General features: G+C 40.6%; 1 protein-coding gene across 4 annotated transcripts in view; it reads right to left on the bottom strand.

Moving 5' to 3' along the window:
- CUX1 (cut like homeobox 1) overlaps positions 1–13,312 on the bottom strand; it is a 269,114-nt gene that overhangs the window by 206,108 nt on the left and 49,694 nt on the right. For all 4 annotated transcript variants that reach the window (XM_080630203.1, XM_080630200.1, XM_080630201.1 and 1 more), the window contains exon 2: positions 12,604–12,714. In XM_080630203.1, coding sequence (XP_080486329.1) covers positions 12,604–12,714 — 111 coding nt within the window. The remainder of the gene's footprint in view (positions 1–12,603; positions 12,715–13,312) is intronic.

Below are 13,312 nucleotides of genomic sequence, written 5' to 3'. Positions count from 1 at the left end.
GCAGACTAGGTTAAGAGAATAACGATGTGGTAGTTACTGAACTGAAAGATGTATGAGCCCTGTTCATCTCACGGTCAGCGTGGGTAAAAAATACACCACAGTGCTGCTGATCTCAGGTATCACCATTAACATGCTGCTGCACATCGGCTCCTTCCAACACTGAATTTAAACAGTGGAATCATCTATACACAGACTTTGTGTCTTTTAGTTCAACAGCATAAGGGATGTTGACCTGCAGCAGCATCAACCCTGCAGCCTCAAAATGCCACCAGGAGGCTGGATATGAAGAGTCCCAGTACAGTGACTAAACAAAATGTAAACCCATAAAAATTAGAAGGTTCCCTATGGGCTCAGAGCAGTAAAACCGATTCTGATTAAGCTGCATTACCAGATAGAAGCAAGACCTCAATAATTTACAGGCAGAGACAGGATAAGTGTCCATTAGCATTAGTGTCTGTGGATGTACACTTTCTTGTTTTCCACATTTTCAAGGCCTCTGAGACCACGTCTGGGTCTCCGTCTTTCCCTCTTCCTGGCTCTCAAGAACCATTGATGTATAACCCCTTCCCTCCATGCAGAAGAAGAGCTTTCCTCTTTAGCCCTCAAGTAAGGAAGTAAGGAAGAAGGCGAGATTATTTGATATGAATCTGGACACAGAAAATGGTCTCTAATGTGTCTAGAGCACAAAATCTATGATGATTTTAGAAAGCTATGAGGTTGGAAGTGACCCAAATTGCAGATGGACCCAACAGAGTGGGATGTTCTTCACATGTGTCAGTGGCTCTTAAGTTCAGGAACAAAAGAGCCTGATTTTTTAATACAGCTGCCTTTCAGCACCAGCAATCTTGAAAAGGGCAAACTTGAAGCCAAACAAAAACATAACCTAAAGAACTAAAGGACGAAAAATATCAGCTAGCTCAACCCTTACAGAAAACTGGTCTCATTAGATTAATGGCATCTAAACCTCTGTCAATGTGTTCTTACCCTTTTTTCCTTCAGAAACCAATGCAGAATGGCTGAAGTCATATGAGCCTCTTCCACTAATGGGCAGTGCACACGCACTTCAATACCTCTCTGCTCCCAGAAATGATTAGCGCAAGAGTTAGAACTGATGTGACAAAAAGCTCTGTTCTGCGCCATCATCCCCAGCAGCTTCTGGAGGTTTAAAGACACCACTGCAACACATTTACCAACAGGTCAGAACTCGCTGTCCCGCCAGTCTCCACCAAAAACCACATGAGTGAGAATAGCAAGGTAGAGGTTTGGGTTATTTTTAAGTAACTGCTTTACATTCAAGGTACCTGCATTTAGACACGCACAGTTTTGAAAGAAATCATTCAGAGTTACTCCTCTTTCTTCCAAATCCCAGGGACCGGGGTATTTTCCAGACTAGGAGTACAATGAAATAGCAAAATAATCCCAAAACAAATCTAGCACTGGGGTTGCAATACTCTAGTGATGGTTTCAAGTTTACCATGCCCCCAGGTTTGGGGTGGACAGAACACCCCTGCGCTGGTTCTAACTCCCCAGTGCAAGAAATGAAGGCCCATCCCCTTGGGATGAACCAGGATCATCTCCACAGCTTTTCCTTTTCCCTGATGCTTTTAAGCGCAGGAGGAACAAGCAGCTAGGCACTTCTCTGGGTGACGAGCACCAACCACCCAAGAGGAGGTTGCACGATTTTGTACATATAAAGCTTGTAAAGTGCTTCAGGAAGCTGCGGGATGAAAAGGACTCTATAAACCTAAGATATTATTATTATTAAAGCAGTGATCTGACAAGAAGAGACAGCTTTTCAAATGTGTACAACAGCCTGAGCTGAAGAGATCAGGGAGTCCAATTTGAAAAAATAATGATCTGAAAGCAATGTGAGGATTAGAAGTGGCAGCTCTTTTGTGGAGTCTCCGTGGCAGGTAAATTTAGTAGGCTACTTTAATTTTGCATCCTTTTAACTTCTGGCAATGTCCTGTGCATTGAATCTGACAGAGAGACAGAGTGTTTGAAGCCGTCGTGGCTACATTTTAGTCTCCCAATTTTACAATCAGTGTTTGAATCTGCTACTACAACTCTGGGTACAGAGATCAGAGGCTTATCAAAGAGGCATCCATTTCAAAGACAAGCAGCAGCTTTGACTTCATTCCTTCAATGCTCAGAATTCCTGAAAAAGCAGATGAGTGTACCACAAAACAGGTCTGAAGGAAATCTCTCTATCAGCTCTAAACCTATTTCAGTAATAACTTTTTAAGGATCTATTTCGGTCTTGTGCAAAATGAGTGTGTTTAGCAGAGATAATCCTCTCAACAGGTGAGCTTAAATAGATGCCTTTTCCTGTAACTGAAAGCACATATTAAACTGGCTTATTGCTTTATCAAGCATTAATTGAAGAACTACTTCATCCAGTTACCTGATTATTATTTGGGGGGTGGGATGGTAAAAATGTCTTCCCTTTCCTACCAAAGCAGCACTTCATTTCTTTATTGCTGCCCTTATTTTAACTGCATGGCTGAACCAAGCACACTGTAGGCAGCAGTACGAGTTGCTTGCAGTAAGAGGCCATGGTTTAAAGATGTATCACACTCGGGGAGTGATGCACGGCTGCAGTGCACTGCTGCCCACATCAACTCCTGATTTGAAGCTGAGTTTTACATTCATAGTTTGCAGTCTGATTGGTGATGGGCTTTGCTTATGTGGGGCACCCACTGTGTGCTCTATGCTGTGAAACGTCCCTCCAAGGGCACAGCACGATGAGAGGAGCAGAGCAGCAAGGAGAGAAACTGTGCCAGGACAGAACTAACTCTTACTGTCTCTCACTCATGCTGCCTGCCATTGAGGTCACTGTCCACTCACAAGAACCAGACACTTGATTTTTGCTAGGAAGCAAGAGTGGATTGCTACAAAGCACCAAAGGGATGTGCAAACCCGATCCAAGCTCCTCCAGCTGAGCACAGCCTGGCCAAGAAAAGCTCTGGCAAGCTTGCACAGGGACAACACTTCAAAGTAAGTGATTCAGGTATTCCGATGGGCACTGCAGTGGTGCAGGGTCATGGGGCTCCCACCGAGGTGGTGCAGGTGATGGCAGCCGCAAGCCCGCTTTGCTTTCACCACAAAGCTACTGCTTCTTATTTGCCCGCTCCAGTTCTTCAGCTGCCCATCCGTGAGATGCAAAGGGGATAATCAGCAACAGGTTAATTTGTCTGATTAAGCCAGTGGAGATCCGGCATTTTGAACTTGCTGTGATACAGCATGGTCCCCACACTGTGCTCAGGCAGGCAGCATGAAAGGAAGCCACTCGCTTCTGAAAGCCAAGGGTAGCAGCCAGGGAACACCTTCAGCTGCATCTGAAACCTATGGTCATATCCACAGCCTTAGTAAAGCTACACTGCAGGTGTAGGCATGCCCTAAAGTGCACTGAAAGCGCGTAAGAGTTCAGCTCTTCAGCGCTCAAATCACTTCTGACAAACAGGGCTGAGAGGCCTTAACTCATTTGGGCATTTTTTTAAAGTACTCCCAGCACTATCTTGCACTAAATGGAAGCTTTGGTTTAAAATGAGCTTTTAAAACTCCAGAATGTTTACAAGCCCCTCTTCTCACAGAACAGCTCATTTATCAGCCTATGCACAAGAACTGCTTTTGTGATACCCTGCCCATTAAAAGGTCCCCAACGCCCTCCCCCAACTAACTGACACACTCTTCACAATACTTTCAAGTGCAGTTATTTACCCGCTAGGAAACAAAACACATGGAAAACCACAGCAGAAGCTTTTATAAGATACAATGATGTTGTACCTACATTAGCCAGTGCAACAAACCAATTGCTTTTACGTATGAGCTGAAGCAGGTGATATTTCTCATTGCTCCCTGTATTTCAGAGAATCGCAAGATGCAAACCCATTTTTAGGCAGATGGGCATGTGGTTATCTGCTGGTACTTATCAGCTTTAATAAGAATCAATGAACCCATCCTCCAAGTGAACCAGGTCTGTACTATCTGCTATAGGGACTGTGCATGTGTGTAACTCCTGGGTTAGGAAAGCAGCTAAGATCAGCATAGCACATGCATAAAGCTATTTCCAGCTCTGTGGACAACTCAGCCCCCTGTTCACTGCTGAACACTGGTCTAGAGCTGCTGCTTCTAAGGAAAGCCTGCTTTTTAAAAGGCAGTGTGCATTCAGTAGATGAACATCCACCCCTGTGCTTGAAAATGCAGAGATGCAGCCATAAATAAGCATTAGTGCTTCAGAAATGGTGAAACCACAGTTTTATGGTCTTAAACAGAGACAAGGTGGAATCATGAATGGTAGCAATGTATTTCAGCTGAAAGCTTTCAAGCAGATGAGAAATAGTTTCAGGAGCTGGAACATGAGGAACTACAGTCGCACTAAATTATTCCATCTGCAAGTCCATTAAAAATTGTTAATGGTTTTGTATGGCTTTTATATTTATCGGGTGGGTTTATTCCTATGTAAGCCATACATATTTATTACCAGGGTCCAGATAATGGTTATTAATAAAACTTCTTTTATTTGCATACTGCCTCCATGCTGGCCTAAATATTTACAACTTGACTATAAAATAAAAGGATCCTCAAAAATTACAAACAGCACCAGGGATCCATCACAACTTTTGTACTTTATTGCAGTTTTGGTGTTTGGTTTAGTTTTAAAAAGTGGGGGGAAAAACCAACCTGGTAAATCCATTTCTTTTTTCAAGTCTAAAAAGCGTAAGTCTGTCAAAAGCTTTAAAGCACAATTTGTGTTGAGGGACTAAAAGGAGATGCAAAGCTAAAGCAAGCTAGGCTTTATAATTAAGAAAATACATCTATTTCTGCACATAATTATTATGAACAGTAACAAAAGCTCAGTATTAAAATAGGTCCCACTGAATCCCTGGACTGTGTCTGCCAACTAAAACACCTACTATGAATTTAGTAATGGGTTATGCAAACATAAATTATAAGGCCAGACATTTTAGAAGGAAAAAACGTTGATTTATTGTCACATTGGAGACACGGCAGGAGAGAAGCACAATTTCAGTTTTCCATAGATTCATCAACACTGCAGATGTGTTAATGCTAAAAGAATTCTAAAATAAAACTGACTTTCAACTGTTCTGATTCTCAAATGTCATTTAATTGACCCAAAAATCGTTACCAGGAAGCCTTCTGCTCTTAAATTTCGTCTTAAGCAAGCAAAATATCCTAAAAATTTTGGGCAGAAAATAGGTTTTAAGAGCATTTTATCAACATTTGTCACCCTAAAGGCTTGCCTCAAGACTTCACCCATCCCTGCAGGAAGTTGGGGTGCTTGTTTTTTCTGGTTTTGAATAGAAAAGCTCAAAAGTGTGATCTGGAACCAAGCTGTTTGTGAGCATTTTCACTCAACAACTTCATCATTTCTGCCCTTCTTTCAAGCAGATCCAACTTTACACTTACCCACTGTCAAAGCAATGAAAAGAATCTCTCGTAACTGGCAACTATTATTAAAGGAGTTATTCATGACACCATCATAATCTTAATGAGAACAACATGTTCCTTTAATTACACCTGAATAACTTTGAGGTGGTCCGGCAGAAGGAACCGAAGGAGGTTTACAGCATATTTGTTCATAAAATAGAAGGTAAAGTAGTAATCAAAGATGTTTAATTAGTTCTTCTTTTGGTAAGTCGGGGGGGAACAGCAGGGATCTTTCTTGCCTCTTATTTTTCTAGGTTGAATCTTAAATACAAGTCAAAGCAAATTTAGGAACTGAACTTCAGACCTGCTTTGAGAGTACTCACAGTCTTTGTGTGATCTATATATAAATTCCCAGTCTTAAACTTACCTTTAAGTAACACAGAACATAGGAATGGCTCTTAAATGTTGATACCACAGCAAGAAAAATCTCAGCTATTTCAGCTAAATAAATGGAAACACTTTCACTTAAGAAACAGCCAATGATACATTCAGTAAATCATGGAACTAATCTTAATGCACACTTCCATGAACTACAACCATTCTTGAGGAGGAAGGATGACAAATGCCCCGTAAGGTCAAGCTCTTTCCTTCAAGTTCTGACCTTGAAAACATTCTCCTCCTTCAGACCTCCACTCCCCAACCGTCCCCTGCCCCGGTCGCTCCCTCTGGCCAGCCTCCAAGTGGGTCAAATGATGAGAAGTTCAAGCAAAGGCAAGCACAACCCGAGGAGAACAAACTATTTGTCTGCATTGTTCCGTTCTTAGTGACAGGAGAAACTCAAAGTAGCATCCAATGCTTAGCAAGAGAGTTAATATTTGCTTACAAGTATGTCCCCTTGCAAACCACAGTAACAGGAAAACCACCCCCTATTCTCCTCTTCTGCGACAGAGAATACGGCACCCTTGACATCACTGAAATCTAATACCTGCAAGTGACGTTGCTGCCAGAAAAATGCATTCTTCATCTGTCAAGCATGTTTAAGCAGAAAAATGCTTAAATAAAATAAATCTAAATTACTAAGAGCAAGTGACTTCAGAGTAATTGGTTTCTTCAGCTACTCGGACGTGTGTAGTTGAAGCAGATGTGTCTCCCTCTGGAAGACTTTAGGAACTCTTGAATAATCACCCATATATTTTTGGGTTTATAAAAAGCCATTAGAGGTTAAGTCTGTTGTACAAAATGGATTTAAGGATATTTTTAAAGCAAATGAAGAAAGAGGCAGTAACACAATATAATAACATGGTTAACATAATAATAACATGGTTAGAGGAAAATGCTTCGAATCAGACATCTCTGCCTAATTACATGTGATGCACGACCATTACTTCTGCAGGTCAAGGCAATTCTTTTCCTAGATTTTTCAGTACAAGTGCTGTTGTACAGCTACACAGCTATCCATGAAATCCTACATCCCATAAGCCCCAAAATAGGGATTCATTTTGTAAAAAGACCTTCTCAAGTCCTGTTACCTCAAAATAGATTCTACCAATCTGCAACCCAGCAGCCTGCTGCCCACCAACAGCCTTCATTGACACCTTTTCCCTGCAGAGAAAAGCAAAATGAGCTTGGTTTGGGGAAACGAACCGTAACTAAAGTCTTACTGACCCCAGGATGCCCGTTCCACTACCAAACTGACCCGGAGGAATAATCACAATTATCCTGCAATTCAGAAACAGTAACACTTAAGCCTTCCTCTGGGGTACCTGCCTAAAGAGGTTGCTCCTAGCTTGGATTTGCTGTTCCTCAACGCACTGAGCTAGAGCAAGAATCGCTGTGAGCATTAATGTGTATACAGCAAATAGCAGGGGAGATGCCATCTGCCAGAGACTCTGCCTTAGCTTTTTGTGGCTGATAAAAATGATTTTTTAAAGAAAATTCAATAATGTTTAATAACAACAGAGATGAGAATGGGCAACACAGGAAAATGGAGGTCAGTTTTATGAGAATCCTAGAAAAATAGAACTGTGAGTTATAATTCTTTTATTGTTCCCTCACTTCCAATAAAGTAAAAAGGCAGCAAGAGATCATCGTATAGAGAAGCACGGCAGAAACACTGGTAGTCTTCCTATCAACAATTAGAATGTGCTAAAGTTAAATATGTACTAAATAATGACAACAAATTACTGGGGACTCTTGAATAAGGGACCTCCAGGATAAGGTTAGATCTGCTTTAACCTAACTCACTTCAAAAGGCTAATTTTTATATTACATTTTAAGACGTGGAGATAAATTATAAATATAATCTTATATTTTTCTAAAAAATACTATTTTTCAGAAAAAAGTGTAATAATAATAATAATCATTTTAATTTAGCTTTAGAAATAAGAAGCCCATGAAGTATGAATTATCATAAACATCATCTACCTTGCAAACAGAACCTCTTCAGAAAATGGTAATGTTCCATATAACACTGAAAAGGAAGACGTGGTACCTAACTATCATTACCCTAAAGGAGAGGTATTCATCTTAGTTCCAAACCAGCAAGATAAGCCATACTTCTGTGTTCTTAGAATCTGGCATTTTTTCACAGGAATGTGAAAGGAAATGATGGCTTAAATCAGGAAGGAGAGTATCCAATGCTATTGTTTTACATATAGGAAGAATCTTAAAAATATAAAAGTATTTGCATTTCTGTATTTTTAAGATGTATTTCTGTCATTATAAAAAACTATTTTATAATAGAAGTACGAAAAATCTGAGCTGGGATAGAATTCATTTTCTTCACAGTAGCAGTATGGGGCCATGGTCTGGATGTGTGCTGGAAGCTGTGTTACTGAAGAGGTGTTTTAGTTATGGCTGAGCATCTTCCTCACCTCTTTCCTGAAATAACTTTTAAGTCAGGAAATACATGAAAAGTTCATACTTTTTAATTCCCAACCATGCACTGATACATTTACCAATTGCAAATTACATTAACTGCATTTAGTTGCGTTACGCGAGCTAATGCTTACAATGAAACGTCATGTATGTTCTTCCGTACTCAGACCTCGATATTAACATGATTCCTCTATGCTCCTGGTGAAGGGGAGGGAGGAACATCCACACACTGTGTGCTCTCAAGCACACAGGGAAGTAAATTCAAGAAAAAAAAGGGGAAGGGCAAAAATAAAGGTAAGGAAAAAGAAAGACGGAGAAGAATAAAAAAGGAGAAAACAAAAAAGGCGGAAAAGATAAAAAAAAAAGGAGAAAAAGGGAAAAAAGGGAAAGAAAAAAAAAAAAAAAAAAGAAAGGAAAAAGGTGGGGAAAAACCAAGAGAAAGGAGAAGAACCACCCAGCTCTAGATGGCAGCAAATCAATATGCACCCCTGCGGACAGAGACACCAAGAGCATCAACTGTTTCCAAACAGACTGTGTATTTTCAGTACTGTTTCTAGGCATACTCTTATTTTCAGGTTGTGACACAGGCAGGACCAAATTTGAGTGAGCAAAGCCATCAGGACTCAAGCACAATTCACCACTGACCACAGGATACTCCTCTCAGTCCAAGAGCTCAACCAGCAGCCTGAATTTTAATGTCAAGTTTAATTTGATTCTCTTTTGCTGCAGAGACTGGATAATCCAACAGAATGATCCAGAAACACCTGGAGACTCAGAACTGAAGAATTCCAAACTCTAAAACTCTGAGCCCCTGCACAGTAACTGCGTTCATTCCCTTTCCTGAGTTGTGACTTGCAATTATAATGCTATTCTTGTACAAAACCCATGGACCTTAAAAATGCGCATCACCCTAATATGCAATGTCATGAATAAAACTATTCCTTTTGTAACAAGATTCTACAGACACATCTTGCTTTAACTTTTGTGGTTGTGGTACTACAGAAACATAACTCGGCAGGATGGGGATGATGGTGGTAGCTCAGGTAGCAATGAAAACCAGGTTTTATGTAGGCAGGTGAACAATGCCCATTAGAGATCAACCAAGGCAGCACAGAACTGATGATACAGAATAACACAAACAATGTAAACACATTGAAAGTGGCCATACCAACTTCTATGAACACACGGGCATGAGCTCATGGGAATACCCACCACAGCAACGTCACTGTCACACTGCAGAACTTGTATTTCTCTATAAAAAGTGCTGGGGGTCAGCAGGCTGCACGTCCATCCAGTGACTGTTAAGATACGCTCTTCATATGCTCATTTGTTTTGTTTTCTGTCACATTCCAATAGTCCACTTTCCAGGGCATTTTAAAGCTACTTAGTTGAGAACATACTTATGTTGTCTATGCTTCAAGGTTCTCCCATGTCCCTCCATAACTCTGCCAATCCAATCTTTAAAATACAAATGCCAGTTTGAGCATTTAAAGGTAATCTTGACTTCCTAAATCTCGCCAACAGAGTACATCTGCGGCACAGAAACTGCAAAGAGCAACAGCAGGGAGGAATCATCAATTCAACTCACCATCAGGAAAAAAAACAGTGACCAAAGAAACCAGCTCACAGGGTAAGCTCCTGTACCCAAATAGATGCTTTAATGCAAGAGTCTCGCATCTGCCTCAGTTTTTATAGCTCATGTTCATATTAGAAAATCAGGACCTTGATTTATTTCCCAAGAGCTGGTCCTTTCTCTTATGCTCAGTTTCATGACCCACAGTTCAGGTGAGCCTGGCAATAAACCAACATAGCTCAGCACCATCTGGTTTATGTGGCTGAATCCTAAAGGGAAGCAATGGAGAGTTATAGGCTAAACAGGCTGAAGTACTGTTGTCTTCCCTTCCCATGAGTATTTAACAATTAGACATCATAAGTGGCTTACTCAGTTACTTGTTTTCAGGTATTTTTCAGGTATTTTAAAATAATAATAATAATGGAAATATTAGATAAGCTTTTCAATATTTAAAACAGAACAGGTAAGCAAAAAGCAGTTACTCAAGTGAATCTGGGTATAAGCAAAGGCAAAGTTATCAACATTGGGAAGTATCTTCACTTTGTGACAAAAATTATGACCTGTGCCACTGAAATAATTTAGGGGGAAAAAGACTTCTCAAAGATGCTCATTGAAACATTTGCTCATCCACACCAGAATTGACACAATGAATTAGACCAAGAAATTCAGAGGTTAAAACACCCCCAGAGCATCACAGTTAGTCACAGTAGCACAGGACTTATCACTATAAGAAAATAATCATCTGATGCAGGGTGGCAATTCACAGGGTCTATTTTGAGATGTCTTCCAAGTAGCAGTCATGTAAAATTGATGTTTCAAGGAATCTCCTGACCAGATTCAGCCTTTCCACAGTAGCTGCTCAGGATGAAACAGCGACTGAAAATACCCCAGAACACCTCTGGGCAGCAGGTCTGACATGACCTCTTCAAAGGTGCGAGCAGGTAAAAAGCATTTTTGCAGTAACAGGAATTAAGAACCATTTCTAAAGGTTTCTGCATGTCACATCCACCACTGAATGCTCTGCTCTCACAAGGCTCCCAAATATGAGATGCTTCTTCCCAGCGTCATCTCCCTGTATGCCAAGTCAGAAATAGTATTCTAACATTTTTAAATACCAAAAGCCCTGGAGTCATTCCTATAAACATGAAAATACTGTATTTCTTCTGCAGCAATGTGCTAATTTGCAAGGAAGGCAGAAATGACCCAAATAGATTTATCACATTTCTTAAAAGAAACAAAAGTATCCTCAACTTCATTACTAATTTTTCTAATCCTTTTCTGCTACACAGGATGTTGCTTTCAAGCAGACATTATGGAAAGTCTAGAGGACATCCCAGACAGCAATGGATAGGAAAGTCAAGGCAATTGACACTTCTCCTGATTTACGGTGAGACTGGCTACAGCAGAGGAAAAGATGCTGGATGAGGCTAAACCACTACTGCACTGACAGGGATGCCTGCAGAATGAAAAAAAAAATGGAGAGTGGAATCCCAAACCAAATTGTTGTATTTAACAATTCCATCTTTGTGGGTTTGGGGTTTTTTTATTCCAATAAAGCTGTTACTTCATTGTAGAAATCTGAATTCAGCTGTACGTTGCGTTACTTCTTTATCTGAAGAATGGTTTCTCGTGCAAGTCAAACTACAGAACTCACTTTTGTTATTAAAAACAGCACGTTTGATGGTTTAGTAGCATAAATGTATCAGTTTGGAAATGCCAGTGGCTCACTAGGCCTTTCCTGTCCACCTCAAGGACAAAGCCTCCTCAGCACATCAGCTCAAAACTCTCCTTCCCCAGAAGTCCCTCCTGCTCTGACATTCCCTTTCATTTCTCTGGGTCTGATCCTCCAGCATCATTCCCACTGTCCCAACAGGAAGCAAAGCAGCATCCCCTACTTGAGAAGGAGCAACGAAGCTTTGAAGAGTTGCCTGCTGCTTCTTTCCCAGGAAGGTCCTTGGAAGGAACTGATACCTGTGTGTCAGTTATCTGGAAGGGGCTTTGAAACCCAAGAACATTCCTGGATGAACACATGGCTGGCAATCATCAGGGGGAAAAAAAACCACAAAACAAACAGCCCTACACACTACTAGACATTCATCAGTTAACGAGATGAGTTTATATGTGCTTTTGGTGTAACTGTGCATACATGTACACTGACACACAGCACATGCTAACATGAGCATGGAAGAGCTTTCTACACGTAACAGTCACCCTTCTGGGGTTGCCTAGCACTGGTCCTGACACCTTTCACTCACTACCTGTCAGTGAGTGCGAGGAGTGGCTGACAAGCTCAGTGCTGACCTTGCTGCATCTCCAATGAAGTCAACAGCATAATTTAATTTGATTTTTGATGGAAAAATGAGCATCTTCGAAGTTATGCCCTTGATACAGATTTATTTAGGCAGCAAAATGTCACTTTCTACATCCAAGTGCTGGGAGAGTTTGGGTTAGCGAAGAGTGATTTTTTCTTTTTTTTTTTGCAATTCTCCAGGTTTTATACTGTAGAAAATACCGAGCAAGGCTGCTAGAAGCTAATGTTCATGGCTCCTCTAAAAACATCAATTCATATCCATTATTTACAGAATGCAAAAGCTCCCTGATGAGAAAACCATCAAAGATAAGCAGTCTTGGGATGGTGGACTTGGCAATGCATACAAGAAAATCATGGAAACAAACCATTAAGGGAAAAACACACTTACATGGGCCCAATACCATATACTACTGCAATAAACTTGCCAGACTGGAACAGCTTTCCTCCTTACCTCTGGAGTGTTCTTCTTGAACTCGCGACTTTGCTCAATGAGTTTTTTCCTCGACTGCTCACTTTCATCTTGCCGGTTTGCCAATATAGTTGCTGTGGCATCGAGCTCTCTCTGTCAAGAAAAACAGAACAACAAAAAGAGACTATAGTCAGAGCTTTGATTCTCAGAGAAATAAAAACAAAAGCTCGTACGTACATCACGGCATTTGGAACATCAAGATGGCTGGACCACTGGTACAGAACAAAGCACCAAGCTTCCACAAACTGGACCTCGTGAATAACATCAAATGAAGTTCTACAACCCATCTTACAATCCAAATATCACCATTTTTCTCAAAAGCATTTGTGTCTTTACCACAACAGTATACAGGATAGCAGCAGTGGCATGTAATACACACCTCCTAATGAATTCCCAAATCCGGATCTTAACCACATTCCAGCCAGGTTCATTTTCACCTGCCTGCTTTGTAAAGAAACTGGATTTCCCCTTTTTTGAGTTACTCTATGAAAAAATATTATGATTAACTCAAATATGTGTTAACCTTATACTTCAGCCTAGAGTGGTTACGCTTCAGTCACTCTTAATTTCAAGTGTGTAGAATTCTGTACTGCCACTGCAATGCTCTGTTTCAATTTAAGTCTTTCTTTATCTGAACACAAAATTATCCTTTCTTACTATTGGACTCTGTTCCTCTAAAATTATTAGCAAG

The sequence above is a fragment of the Psittacula echo genome (assembly GCF_963264785.1).
Source record: "Psittacula echo genome assembly, chromosome: 15".
NCBI classification, from domain to species: domain Eukaryota; kingdom Metazoa; phylum Chordata; class Aves; order Psittaciformes; family Psittacidae; genus Psittacula; species Psittacula echo.
This window is presented reverse-complemented; position numbering and strand designations above follow the sequence as displayed.